The 15,649-nt window shown below is 41.5% G+C and overlaps 1 protein-coding gene across 1 annotated transcript in view; it reads right to left on the minus strand.

Moving 5' to 3' along the window:
- Positions 1 to 15,649, minus strand: part of LOC146000420 (uncharacterized) — a 76,663-nt gene that overhangs the window by 42,613 nt on the left and 18,401 nt on the right. Inside the window, exon 2 of the mRNA XM_083138027.1 lies at positions 13,221 to 13,665. Coding sequence (XP_082994153.1) covers positions 13,221 to 13,664 — 444 coding nt within the window. The 5' untranslated portion in view covers position 13,665. The remainder of the gene's footprint in view (positions 1 to 13,220; positions 13,666 to 15,649) is intronic.

Consider the following 15,649-nt stretch of genomic DNA (forward strand, 5'->3'; position numbering starts at 1 on the left):
GACGGACGAAGTATGTGTTGTGGGTGAATGGGGCAATAATGAAGGACTCTACATGTGTTCCACGATGACAAGCCCACAGAGTACATAGCCCCACCTGACGGCAGTGGTCAGGTAGTGAAGAGCACAGGCACGGGTGGCTTGGGAACGTCAGCTGATTGTACCACGGCGCCGTGCAGACGTGTGGGCTGCTGGCGTCTGTTCTGCGTACACAGTGCCAGATTGTAAGTGCAGCGTCAGGGAGCGTGTCAGTGAAATAGCTGGTGCGGTGGTGGTGTGCTGAGGGACATGCATTTTGTCTACGGCCTGGTCAATGGTCAATGGTCAAGCAGCTGCACGCCTGTATCGCGAACGGTATCCGTTTAGACGACACCCCGACAGAAGGTTGTTTTCGAACGTGCACCGTACCCTTGGTGAATCGGGTGTGTTACGTGCAGGCCATCATGTCGTTCATCAAAGACATGTGCGCACCGCGGCAGTCGAGGAGGACGTACTTGCTCGCGTGGACGACACACCGTCCACTAGCACCCGTAGCATTGCCCGTGCAGTGGGAGTATCACAGTCGACAGTGTGGCGTGTCCTTCATGATGATCTGCTGTATCCCTATCATCCACAGCGAGTCCACGCGTTGCTGGCTGGGGATTACCCATGACGTGTGGAATTCTGTCAACGAATGTTGCAGTTTTGAACCGACGATCCCCGTTTTTTGCGTCATGTGATTTTCACGGACGAGGCACCATTCACCCGTGAGTGCATCTTTAATTGCCGAAACAACCATGTGTGGGATTATGAAAATCCACATGCAGCAATCGAGGTGCACCATCAGACCCAGTTTGCAGTGAATATCTGGGCAGGTATCATCGATGAACAGATCATCGGTCCATACCTGCTGCCACCACGTTTAAATGGCCACCTTATCGCACCTTTCTCGCATCAGTCCTTCCAGAGCTGCTAGAAGATGTACCCCTCAACGTGCGACATCGCATGTGGTTTCAATTGGATGGAGCGCCTGCACATTTTGATGGCACAGTGCGAACCCTTTTGCACCTTACCTACCCACAGCGCTGGATCGGCAGAGCGGGCCCCGTCCCCTGGCCCGCCCGTTCGCCTGACCTCACACCAATGGATTTCTTCTTGTGGGGCCATGTGAAAACACTCGTCTACGAAACCCCGGTGCCTGACCAGGAAACATTGGTAGCGAGGATAGTTGCAGCATCGGCCGAGGTGTGTACCATGCCAGGGATTTTTGACAGGGTTCGCCAGAATTTCCTGCGACGCTGCAATGCCTGCATTGAATGTGGTGGTCGTCAATTTGAGCAACTTTTGTAACAACGTCAGTCCGGGGTAAGACTACGTACTGCGTACTATTCCCATCTGTAAGTGCACATTTGCGTGGCAATAAACCTCCTTTGCCCTTAGTTGCTGTGTTTGTCCTGCTGGCGCACGACCTCTGTGTGACATCCCCTCGGTGCTGCTACGGGGAATCCCTTGTCCCGCATTTGTTGTCTCCTTGGCAGGTACCATTCCCCGTCCGGTCCTCTTTCTCTTTTGTTGCACCGTGCTTTGTTCTTGCTGCGGTGTCTCCCCATGCGTTGCACTGCCAGCTCTGCCATTCCTGCCCCGAACCATGTACGCGTCTGTTGCCTGTCGAGTGTCACGGACCACTTTGCTTGCATTCTCGGTGTATTTCTTCGTCCTACGTCGCCCTCCCGTGGTTCTGCAACCCCGCACTACTTTTCTCGACTGCACTGCTTCAGTCATGGTGTTTGTTTCCCGCTGTGCGATTGTTACTTCATGCTTCATTGCTTCTTTTGTCCCTACCGTTGTCGATCGCTACCCTTTCCATTCACTTGTCTTGTGGGACACTCCTATTTCCTTTGTGGAACCCCATGCGTATGCGTTGCGCAACTGCCACCTGGTGTTTTTCGGATGGGCGACTTTGGTGTTTCTTTTGACTTCTTTTGTTCCGCCTTTCTATCTCCACTGGTACTGGCTGTACAGCGGTGTGAAGTTCATTTTCACACGTTTTCGGCGTTGTCTAGCTCCTCTCGGAGGCATCTCTCGGCAAAGTGGAAGGGGCACTTTCGTCTCTATTTCATGGGAGGTATCTGTGGTTTTCTTTTGTACCCTACCTTTAGAATCACCCTGTATGTGTGTGTATGTGTGTGTAAAGATAGGTAGGTAGAGGAGCCTTTGGTAATATCTTGCGGAGAGGCCCAAGATTTGTAGATCTGGCACTGGTGATGATATAATGCAATTGATGAATGGATACTCACAAACATCCATGCCCAGGACAGGATTCGAACCCGGGACCCCTGGCGTCGTAGCGCGTTGTGCTAACCACTCTGCCAGGGGTGCCGGTGTCACAGTGTAGAACGTCCCCCATGGCAAATGTTCCCCCGGAAAAAGTAAAATGTCTCCCGGAAAGAATGCAATAGATTAAGTCCATTGTAAACTTTTCCCCCTCATGGTAGAATTTCCCCCTCAATAAACACATGTGGGACGAAACACAATTTGTCCTAATTATTGTATATCTTCTCCCCGGAAATTCTACCATAGCGGGCCTATGGTATTTCGCCCCCCTCCAAATTCATAGATACGCTTGTCTGTCGGTAGGGGGGACGTTTTACATCAGTGTACTTTATCCCCCGGAAATTCTATCATAGCATACCTATGGTATTTCGTCCCCCGTCGAAACTCATAGATACGCTTGTCTATTGGTAAGGGGGACGTTTAGCATGAGTGTTCTTTATTACCACGGAAATTCTACCATAGCAGATTTATGGTATTTTGTCCCCCCCTCCAAATTCATAGATATGGTTGTCTATCGGTAGGGGCAACGTCTAACATCAGTGCACTTTATCCACCCGGAAATTCTACCATAGCCGTAGAATTTCCATGGGGGAATTTTCGGGGAGGATAAAGTACACTAATATATAGCGTCCCCCTACCGATAGACAAAAGTATCAATGAATTTGGAGGGGGAACGAAATACCATAGGTCAGCTATGCTATAATTTCCAGGGAGATAAAGTACATGATGTCAAACGTCCCCCCTACCTATGGACAAGCGTATATATGATTTTGGAGGGGGGACGAAATACCATAGGTCGGCTATGATAGAATTTCCGGGGGATAAAGTACACTGATGTAAGACGTCCCCCCTACCGATACGCTAACGTATCTATGTATTTTGAAAGGGGACGAAATACCATAGGTCGGCTATGGTAGAATTTCCGGGGGATAAAGTACACTGATGTGAAACGTCCCCCCTACCTATGACAAGTGTATCTATGAATTTGGAAGGGGGGCGAAATACCATAAGTCGGCTATGGTAGAATTTCCTCGGGGATAAAGTGCACTTAAAGTCCCCCCTTCCGATAGACAAGCGTATCTATAGGTCCGCTATGATAGAATTTCCGGGGGGAAGATATTCAATAATTATGACCCATTGTGTTTCGTCACCCCCCCCCCTTGTGTTTATTGAGGGGGAAATTCTACCATGAGGGGGAAAGTTTACAAAGGACTTAATCTATTGTATTATTTTCGGGGGGACATGTTACCTTTTCCGGGAGAACATTTGCCATGGGGGACGTTCTACCCTGTGACACCAGCTCTTCGGCTGTGGTAGAAGTCGCCATTGAAAATTTGCTCTTAGAATCTACTTATCGCCGTAGAGTTGGGCAATATATATAGCAGCTAGCAAGGAAGCCAGTATAGGGAGGGGCAGAGCCAGGGGTGTGTGAAAAGGGTGCTTGCGCACCTCTTAATTTCTTCCGCGGCCCCTTCCGCTGCCCTTTTTAAAGCCCATTTTCAATCAAAAAACACTATCAACTCATGTAGTGTATCTTGGGTTATTAAAACCATGTCGTCATGTTGTGCGTCGATTGTTACGTGTTGACATGAGACTGCTATTAACTATTGCACAAAACAGGCAAGCCATTCGTCCTAAATTAAAAGAATATCTGCACTGCACTCATGGACGTCCGCAGGATTTTTTCCAGGGAGGGGAAAGAAAGGTAATTTTTTTCCAGGGAGGGGAAAGCAAGGTAATTTTTTTCCAAGGGGAGTAAAGGTCACATATTTTCCTCCAAAATAGTGATGCCCTCTCAAAAAACACTATTTCAGTCTGAAATTATCATGTTTCTTTAACGAATTTATAATAATTAACATAAATTGCTGTGATTGAAATGAAATTATGTGTGAAATATATAATTTTTTGGTACACGTTCATTTTCCAGGGGAGGGGGCCTTCCGGACGCCCATGACTGCACTTACTTTCCTGTACATGTGATTATTGTAGTCAAAGGCAAAAATGAAGTGAAGTTAAGAGTAGTTTTTAGTTTCTTTGGGATATTTTCAAACAAGCCTTAAAAGTTGATCGGAATTTCGTATGGTGACTAAAGTATTTTTAACGTGTTCTTTATTTTCAAGATCGCACAACCTAAATTTCATTCGCACCCCCTTAGCACCCATAGATGAAGTGTATGTAGAATATATGAAACACCATGTTCAGCACGATCCAAAATAAAATCTTGAGTGCGCTACTGTCTAAAATTAACAACAAATGGTCAATTATCATAATTGGCGATCGACACGCTGCTCACGTCTAAAAATGTCACCTCGCCTTTCTTAGTTGCAATTGCAAACTAAAATTAACTTATCTTCCCCGAGACATCTAGAACCAGCTAATCGTCAACCATCACAAAAATGTAACTGGTTATCGCCCATCTCTTATGAGGTCTAAAGTTATGAGATCGTCCCATTGAATCTGATGAGCCACAGCTGACAAAAGACTATTCGTCCCGCACGACCGAGGGACGTTGATGTTCTTCTCTTATTTTATTAGTTGATTCCAAAAGTAGCGGCATATTATTGTTAATAATTAAAATAAATAAAAAAATCTACAAATAAGGGGTATATTATTTAAGGCTATGTTAACTTTTATCTTTAGCGGTAAAATTCCATTAATAGCCGTTATAATCCCACTTCTTTAACATAAAAATGACATTACTTTTTCGAATTAAAAAGAATTAATTAAATCAAGAAGTTCTACGTTTATAAAAATGAGTACTTTTCCTAACACCTTCCGTGTTATGCTTTGTGTAAGCCATGTAAATATACATTTATTTAATCAACAAAAAATTACTACTTTAAAGAAAAATATAAAATAAATATTAAAATAATTAGAACAATCGAAGTCTTGAGGAATCACTCTTCATATTCTCTACTGTATGTATGATATTTATTACATGTTTCGTCGGGAATCCCTTCCAACCTTTTTCAAAGGAACGTGTCTCGTTATCCTATATCTGGCTCAGGACATCAATTTCGTTAACACTACATATAGAATATTGAATTCATCAAAATTTATTTATATTCTTACTGCACTTTAGGCCTGCGATAGTCTGAACGAAATGTAAGTTGACGAGTCAAGAACAGTTCGTTTTATTATTTTCTTGTGCCCCTTGCTAAACAGTAACAACGTGGATATTTCTGATGAAATGAAGAATTGGGCAGTGTAATAATTTATCCACGGCCTCCTTGATAGTGAAATCAGAAACAACTGCTAAAAGTTCATGACAGCGTAGGTATGTTTATTTGTTAGACAGTTGTAGGATGCGGGAGATTCGGTTTATTGTTACCAGTCGCGAAAGAATTACAGTTTCAGATTTCCATTTGAATAGCTCCAGTCTCCATGATTTTTCCCAAGCATGGAGAAAAATTAATTAATAAGTAAGCTGGAGAGAGAGTAGGGTGTGAAACTGGTAGAAAATTATTGGATATCATTCTTGATTAAGCTAGACTTGAAAAGTAATCTAGTTCAAATATTTTTTTTACAGACATCATTGTACTAATTCACATTTCACAATTGTATAAGTTCCTTTGCGCAGACGAAGAAGCATAGTTTGTTATTTTGGCTGAACATCCTCAAAAGATGAATTCATAATACTAGACTATCTTCTACTTTGGAATAGGCAAAAAAAGAGAATGTTGAATGCTTATTATTTACCTTAACACGTAGAGTTCTATAACATACCTTTAAATATTAATCGAAGAAATATAAGATCACCTTCTCGTTACAAAACAAAAATATGTGGTTTAAACTCTTAACTAATCACGATTTCATCGTGAAAAAATCAGAATAACGAATTAGTATTATTTCGTTTCTAGCCTTCCGAATGATCAAGCTTATGATGTTAAGTAAGGTTATAGAAAAGAGACGAGTAATTAGACGATAATTAGTGCTGCCATCTACCCTCAGGTTTGAAAATGTACAGTAGAAGTCCAACTATCGAAATTGAACACTTTAAACTCATCACAACAGTTTCTTATTTTTAAAGAAATAAACGAATAAGTTAATATACGTATACAAATCAAATTAATGAAACATATATTTAGGAAAATGATGCCCAATCTTCCCAGATGTCTTGCTCGGATGAAGAGTATAGAACATAAATTAACCCTGTGATAAGCGTCCATCAGGCGCTGAAACCAAAATATTCTATCAGACAAGACATTTCTTGGACAGTTGACATGTAGGCCTATGTGTGTGATCAATTGTCCTCTGTTGTGCGGATTTCCCCACTCCTCAAATGTCAAGACAGGCCCATAGCTAGAATTGATCTCCAGGGGGGCTTTGTAAACCAAGTCCAATTTTCAAAAGTTTAACAGTATTAAATGAAGATAAATTATGTGTGTGTGTGTGGGGGGGGGGTCATTAAGTTATATGAAATTTAGAAATATCATACAAATACAACATTTTTTTCTATATCTCTTAAAACATCGTTTTCTTATAAGTGTTGACTGCGACTGAAAACATTCCTTACTGCACACTCCATACTACTTTTGATGATACAGATATTTATATCACACAAGGAAAAATGGACAATATTCAATCATAGTGCCTACAGTACATTCCACCCCCGGCCGAAGCTATGAAACTCCCCTTCGTTCCGAAAACTTGGGAGCTGTTGACCTTTGACACAGATGAGGAGGGAATTTGCATGATGTCATCAAAGTCACAGATTTCTGTCTAAGTGGGAGGTCGCAACAGGGGCAGCGAAAGTACAGCTAAAGAAGCTGCCCTGTGAAAGAACCTTCTAGAGTCTAGAGAAGATAATCGTCTAAATACTTGCCGCTGCTTATACTTCTTCTTACAAATAAGATGAAGAAATGTGTTAGCTGTTGTTCATGTTCTGTGAATTTATCCTTCACCAAGTTGTGAGCAAATAATATCTGCTGTCTACATTTTCACTCTTCACTGCAAACAAATTACAGAAAATAGTTTTGCCTAATGTCAAGGGGGATGAATGTAGTGCCAGGGGGGGCTGACGGTAGTTCCAGAGGGGCTCAGCCCCCCTGGACCTTGCCTGGCTACGGGCCTGTGTCAAGAGCTTCAGTTTTTGTACGTTGTTAGGTGAGCTTGGTGTACGCTGCATTACCCAATTTTCTTGCTGTACTTAGTTTATTATGTTTGAAAAAAATGGCATTAGGGTATCGAATCAGAGCTAGCTAGAAATGTAAAACAGTGGATTAACTCGGTTCCTTACAACTAGTCAATTCATGAAATTATTCACGCAAAGGCTTACTCACCTCTCTCAATATGCTCATCCATTCTATTCTTCTTGCTGTTTCGACAATCTTCGACAGTTGTTCAGGACAGATAAAATCAAACAAACACGTAGCAAATCGTTGAATTTTGCTTTGCTAAGAAAGGGAAGTTACGTATAATATCCTCCAAATGGTCCTGATAGGTGCACAGATGAATGGAAAAGTTAAAATACATATTGTAGGGTTTAGCTTTTCTCCAATCGATCTAAATCGTATTCACTTTTGTGTTTTCTGCACGCGGGACTTGTCTGTGTACACTTACGTGTACGTAGAGCAGGCTACCATATTTTGTTGGTATGGATCTGTTCATATTATGCATTTATGGCACGTAAACAAATGTAAGGAGAGATCATGATGGTTTGGATCTGTGAAACACTTTATAAATGTCCACCTAGTCGTTTGAGGGCGCTAGTGTTTGGTAGGTATAATTTGTACATAGAAGCAGTATTGCTTCTGCCTATTCGCACATTCGCACGTGCACACCCAAATAAATCTGTAATGCAAATCATTATTATTATATTTATTTATTGAACTCTATCTCCTTCGAAACATCAAGTGTTCCGACGCCGCTCCACCAAGAGAGATGGTGGCGAAGCCTGCGATCAGTGATATCAACCCGTGTAGACCGAGCAGTGCTTGGGGCTTGAACACAATGTTAGTTTCGCTCCCTATGACGCTGTTGCCACAGACTAGAAATGTATTTCAGCAGTCGCGTAGAGGACCCTGATTGGGTCTTTTGGCTTGAGCGCCGTGTGAGGGGAGGTTGCATCATTTAGGAAAGCCGTGAACGCAGCGATCTGTGTGCGAGCAAATGTAGTGTTGCAAACCCATTCCATTGGAGATCGTGTGACTGAATCGAGGCAACCCATACATCATTGCAAATTGAGGATTTTTTTTTTTTTAGAAAAGGGAAATTTCGATGGAATATTGTCCCCTCCCCCCATTCTGTCCCGAGCATGACAGGGGAAGAAAAGGAGGAAAAGGGGGGAGGGCAACTGAAACCGAAACGGGTGTTTTAAGCATGCGTTTGCTTAGTGAATGTTGGCAAAAATAAACGGTCTATGTGGCGCAGTAGCCAAATTATCAACCCACGCGAAGGGAGCGTGCATCAATCAGTCAGCTGTTTTGAAATTTATGTCGTCTGTTACTGCGTTGCAAAATTATTTAGCGTTGTCAAAATGTCGTACCTGTTTCCGTGCAAAGTGTTTGATTTCATGATGAATAGGTAAACTGTACATAGCAGAAGCAGAGACTTAATATTTAACGTTGTTGAATTTTTGGAGGGAAGTTAGCCACAAAGCAACTGAAATAATATACTTATGGATACGGCGGAAGGGAAGGTAAAATTCTGAAGTACGAAGCAGAGCAGTGTGGAATGAGTGAGTACTGTTATTTTCTTTTAAGATTTATTATTATCTTGATTTCGCTTGATTTGCTTGGTTCGATCAGTCTGCCATTAGAAATAAACAACGGCTAGATAAATCACACTTGATTTCCTCCATGTGGTAGTTAGATTGGCTTCTTTGGTGACGCCAATTCTCCTTGTTCATTATATCAGCAGAGCGGGGGAGGAAGTTTTTACGAAATAATTTGCAAATCGACAATAGTATAATATTTATATTGTAGATCGGTATTTCTATGTTTTGAGCGATTTTATCAGGTTTACGAATGCTGAATTACATATTGCACAATAACAGCGCTCTTCTCGTGATTGCCTTGATAATTTCCGAAATATTTGAAATTTGTAAAAAAAATCCGTGTTAAAAAAATCATGAAATATAACTCTGTCATAGCCTCATTTTCAGTGAAAGGTGATCAAAACTTTTGTTGCCAATATATTAAGCATCATTATGTACGCAAAAACGGGTGTGAGTATTTCACAGGGTGGTATAACACTTCTGGACGAGAGACTAAACTGCACACCCATAGATTTTGGATTGATTGATTTGGTGTTTTAAGTCCACTTTATGCACAGGAAGGCTAATCGGGACTGGACCTACAATTTAAAGTGGGATCCGAACCACTTGTGCCTCCACCGGGTATCGAACCCGGGACCCCTTGATTACAAGGCAACGACGCTACCACTGCGCCATCGGGGAGGCCCCTGCACACCCATAGAGCCAGACCATGAGCCGCCACTGCATAGGAGGAGAAAACTGGTTTTCCATTACGTACAGGAAATTTGTTGAGGTAAAATAAGAATGCCGCTATTGGAGAAGGGAGAGACTGAACTGTGTAAAAGTAATAATATATTATGTAAATTAACGAAATAATGTGAAATAATAATGTCGCTGTTGTCACGTTGTCTTTTCTGTTCGATGCGAGTCCATTTAAAACCTTGTAGCACAAATCCGAGTGCAGAAAATTTGGGGAAGCGGCCCCTCGTAGAGTGGTATTACCATTACAGTTCAATGGGTATTACCAAGGAAATTGTCCGTCGCCATGTTCATTAATTTTATTTTACGCAATGCGAGGTTCTAGAAATGAAATAAAACGCCAACCAAGCAATTGGTAGGTATGCACCATATCAGTACAAAAAATGAATGAAATTCGTGATGGACAATTTTCTAAGAACATTTTTTTTATACAACTGTGCAAATCACAGTTGTGTGCTTCAGTCATTGGTGAAAAAGTGGCAGAAAAGGAAAGCAAAATACATCAAATCAGACTGCTGTAAATTACTTTGATACCAGCTCAGGTGCAGCGAGTGTAGGAGACCATCCGGAGGGAGCGACCGTCACTCGAGACTTTAAAATTAACAATAGGTTGTCAATTAACGTAGCAGTGAATGGCGAACGTCATCCCAACCCCCTATGACGACCAAAATTAAGATATCAACTCCGAGATATCTGAAACTTGCAACAGATCGCCTTTTCTACGTAAGACTCGCCGAAATGACGAAATCTGACAATAAATCGCCTGTTAATGTAAGTTGTATTTAGTCGTGTGAGAACCAGAGAGACCAGAGATAACAACACTAAACCTAATCTGCCTAACCTAATCTCACAGTGGCGGCGATTGGGTTCCAAAACGGGAGGGCAAGGACAATCTACTCTCCCTTGGAAGATAAGGTTTAGCATAGTGCAGAGGTACATAAAAGTGGCAAAAAGTGGGTGGGTACTGAACCCCTCCCCCCTTATCGTCGCCACTGTAATTTACATGTTTATTTCTGCTATTTATATTTATACTTGAGGTCAACTTTGGTGCTGTTAGCATATATCTCCAGCATTGGCGTACGCAGAGGATGGGTGAAGGGGATACAGGCCCTTCTGAAATTTTGAGAAAATAAACATTTCCAAGCAAAAGTAGTGAAGAACTTGTGGTAAAACCAGAGTGGTAAATGCAAACTTGCCTTAAAATAGGCCCCGATTCCCATTTTTGAGAGTGGGAAGTTTTTAATGTATGAAATATATTATTGTGTATGCCGCTCTGCAGCTATGCGCTATCCAACCTTTACAATTCCAGCCGATCCCGGAAAAAATCTGCGTACGCCAGTGATCTCCAGGTTATTTTCTCTGGCCGCTCGTCTGTCATTGTCGCTCTACTACAACTGCTGTCCAGATGGCAACGCTAGTCCCGAAAATTCTGGATAATGCCTCATATTCGTCTTTCGTTTTATTGGGTTGGGGACTTTCAGATTGCAAGATAGGACCAGTTTGTTAATTGAATTGTTTGTCAGTAACTCCTTGCTAAGCTGAGAAATTTTTTTCAGAGTAAAGAGTATTTCAACATTGCATGTCAATATAAACCAACCCTATTATTTGAGGCCAGAAGAAATAATTTTCTTTTATGGATGATTTTTCTGTTTATTGAAAATTAAGAAATATATAATACTATTTCTGTTCATGAAAAAATATATGACATTTTTGAATAAGAGGCTTTTCATCATTCACGGTATTAAAATTGAAACTTCTATTTTACACCTTATTTACAATTTAATGACAATTATCGTTCCTATTTGCCAAGTGTTAATGCCTTTTTGCCTCCCTACTTGGGCGGTTTTAGTCAAGGTTCGAAATGAACCGGAGCGGACCGAAAAGGCGTTTCGGTTCGTGAATATCTGAACCCTTCCCGTTCGGCTTTGTTAATTTTTTAAAATATTTCATTACATTTTCTTTTCAGTGTGAATTATTAATTGTTAATTCTCTTCAATAGTACCAGGTGGTTATAATTAAAGTGACGGTGTTCAGAGTGGTACAGCACGGGCTGTAATGAGAGTAGCAGTCTGAAACTTCGTATATATGCTAATGAAGCAATGCGCTCGCGAATTATGCAAAAAAGAAATTAATTCCAATTCTCGCCACCAGGGTAAAAAATGGCGCTGTAAGCAGTCAAAACGTGGAATTTTCCGTAACTCTGACGTCAAAGTCGGTGACATTGCCTAACCATTGTGTGAGCTCCCTGGTTGTTGTTGGTGACGCTTGTTGATTTTTCCTTTAGTAATGTTCATGTAATTCGAATAGTGAAATTGTAGCGATATTTTATTACAAAGAGTATTGTTTTCTGCGATTTATAGTGTTTTTCCTGTAACTATACCAAGTTTTGACTGCTTACAGCGGCAATTTTTACCCTGGTGGCGAGAATTGGAACTTTTTTTTTTTTTTGCCTAAATCGCGAGCGCATTGCTTCATTAGCATATCTACGAAGTTTCAGACTGCTACTCTCATTACAGACCGTGCTGTACCACTCTGAACACCGTCACTTTAATTATAACCACCTGGTACATATTTTAGCATTCACATAGTCTAAGCTTCCTCTCTACGTGGAGATGCGTTGTTACCGTGAGAGGACCTGGTAGAGTTTATCTTTTCGTGCCTTGTGGTTCTCGTTTTTACTTTCTATTTCTTAATTATTATTACTTGTGTCTTGTGGATTTGATTATTCTGACAGGGGTATCCACCTGCACAAGATCTTTACACAAATTCGGACATTCTTTTTCTTTCATACTTTCGTCGCATATTTTCACTGATTAACCTAACGGTATAATGTTCATCAACTACAATGAAATCGTTCGTACGGCATGCCCGTTATAGTTCTGGTGTAAATATTTTAATATTAACTATTCAAGTAAAAGTAAAGTGTTCCCCTGTGATTTGCACCACGCCACCATGAAGGCGTATAGAGGGTGTGGAGTTAGGGCCCCACACTTTCTTCATAACGACCGAAGGTGAGGATGATGTGAAGCACCACGCCCCTGGAAGTCCTTAACTCCGAGAGTTTCCCCCAAGGGTACTTTATACGACGCTGGGTGGGCCCCGGAGGAAAAAAAATAACTTGGTTTTATGTTGCAGGGGATCGAACCCGGGTCTCCCGCATGGTAGTCTAACGACTGAGCTACCGCGGCTTCATAACTATTATTTATTGTAATACAGAACGTTATGTCACTATCAAAAGAAAGATACAACACAACGTTAACGAAAGTAAAATGTTCCGTATAGTGAAATTTTCCATTTCGAGCCCTGGTTTTGGTGCCTTGAAATCCAAGCTCGGGTTCTGACCAACCCCTCACCTAGCATAATCTTTGGAAGTAATAATTACTTTTTTACTGAGTTACTTTTAGGACCAAGTAACTGTAACTTCCCAAACATGACTTAGCATAACTGATCTTACCTGTTGAACATATTTGGAGTAATTCCCTATTGTTGGAATGTAGGGTTGTACTTCTTCTAGCTGCAAGGTGGGATCCGCACTCTTGTCGATCAGCACCTGGGCCACTTCAGAGCTGTTGAAGATGGCGGCCACGTGAAGTGGCGTCGCCTTGAAATTGTCAATGCAGTCCACACGTGCCCCAGATTCCAGCAAGAACTCAGCCAGGGGTCCGTTGTTGTACCAAGCGGCCAGGTGTAGCATCGAGGTCCCTTCTTTGTCTTTGAAATTCGGGTCGAGAGGAGCCTTCCAGCGATAGAGGATCTTATCGCTATTCTCTAGAGCGTAGAGCCACAGTTTCTTGTTCAGTTTGTACACAAGCTCTCTGTAAGGTTCTGAAACAGTCTCGCCCTCCTCGTTCGCTTCATCAACGATTTGATGGCGTCCGAAGAAGTCTTCGAAAGGCATTCTGAAAGCAAAATAAATTGAAAAATTACAAATTTAATTTCCGAAACGAAGCGTTTGGAAGTTACCAGTTACTTTCTGGTAGCGTTTACTTTCCTGCAAGAGACTAGGCCCGTGTCAGAATCGGCAAGTGCGCCATTACGTTCATTCCCGCCACTTTCCTCTGCAGGCAAAATCGCCCGAACCTACAGTCCAGCAGAATTAACTTGAGACAAATGGCTGCCGGCGCCGCTGCTGGAGTACCAACCTACAGCGAACGCTTGACCCTCACGCGAATCACGGGCAATCAGCTGGCAACGGGAGATGGGAGATTTGAAAAATAATAACATTGTGTAACGGAAATATCACTGTATTAAGAGGACATGTTAAGAAAATTATAAGCATAATAAGTATTATCTTACACAATAAATGGATAAACAGTTTATTCTTTACCTTCAATCCGTAATTTGAAAACACTGCCACTTCGCTTGCTTCACCAGTCACTGCACGTGAGTCCTTTCAACAGTTATAACATTTCGCGCGCCCGAACATTAGAGTTTCCGTTGGCCCGTTACAGCGGGAAATCCCCCGCTCTAGCCAATTCGAGCGCAGTTGCATCACTCACAGAGCGGCCTTTTCTCTCAAGTTAATTCTGCCGGACTGTACAAGAGGTAATGAAAAAGCAATACCTCCTCTTCCATTACCAAAACTTTAATAATGAACAGATCAATACACGAAAGTATTGTTCAAAATGGCCACCATTACTTTCAGCACATTTACGCCATTGTCGAACCCAAGTTTCAAATTCAGTTGGTAACATTCTTGAGGTTGCTTTCGTACCCATGATTTTACAGCTGCTTTAAACGCTTCCAACTTGTTGAAACTGAAACAACGTAGGTTTTCCTTTATAGGCCCAAAGAGATACAAATCAGCGCTGTAAGGCGGATGAAGCACCACGGACCACCACATTTTGGCAATCGCTTGGGTTGTGAAAAATGACGTGTGTGGTCGTTCATTATCGCATGGCCGTATTTAGAGGGGGGTTAGGTTTCAACTCCCCCCGAAACTTCTGGCATGTTGGATTAATGGAAGTTCAGAAACCAAAATTTGTAACACATTTTCAAAAATGTATTCGCAGTTTCACAAAAATACAACAGGGAGACAATCCTGATATGATAGAGCTAGAATTTTCAAACCTTTTGAATTCTGAAATTTGAGCGAAACGGGTTTAATTCTCAGAATTTCAGCCCACCCTCGACTACTTCATTTTCACTTCTGCTGTCCTCTTTCCAGTTCTGTTCCTGGATCAGACTGAAAATTTCCATGTGATTGTCCCAAAATTCCCGTTGTAAATTTTAAATTTCCTGTTCGATAAGGGTTTAAATCCCCCTTTGTAAGAGTTGAAATCCCCCTTTATAAGAGTTGAAACCTAGGATCTCCAGCTTCGTAGTACGTTACGTTCACTATCCTTCACCCAGCGGTAGATTAAGAGCGTTGGAAAGTGGGATCGAACTGGTCCATAGAACCTCCCCCCCCCCCCCCGAATTGACATCGTTTATTGCAAATTACAAAATAGCAGAACGTTTGTTAGTTTTATTGTTAATAACGAAAATAAAGTCAAGTTAGTATTCGAACAGAGAAAACAAAGAAAAACGGCGTTAGATCAAAAAATTGAGGCTACAATATAGGCACCAGTTTATGTTTTACCATTTAATCCAAACAATAACTGGTTCCACAGTTTTCAAAATTCAAAAAATTAAGTTTTATGTGAATGGTCAAACAACATAAACTTTATCACTAAAATTGCTCTATTACTTTTAAAGCTTTTTCTTGAGGTATCTAAAATGTAATAACCAAATAAAATAACTGTTCATTTCAGTACACACCGCATGAAACGTAAAAAAAACATAATACATAAATAAAAACAGTTGTGCTGCATATTCACACTTCTGATGGATAGAGTAGACAAGTCTCCTCAAGAATGTAAGGACAGCAATAATAATAATAAT

The sequence above is a fragment of the Lepisma saccharinum genome, chromosome 16 (assembly GCF_977018435.1).
Source record: "Lepisma saccharinum chromosome 16, izLepSacc3.1, whole genome shotgun sequence".
NCBI lineage: Eukaryota > Metazoa > Arthropoda > Insecta > Zygentoma > Lepismatidae > Lepisma > Lepisma saccharinum.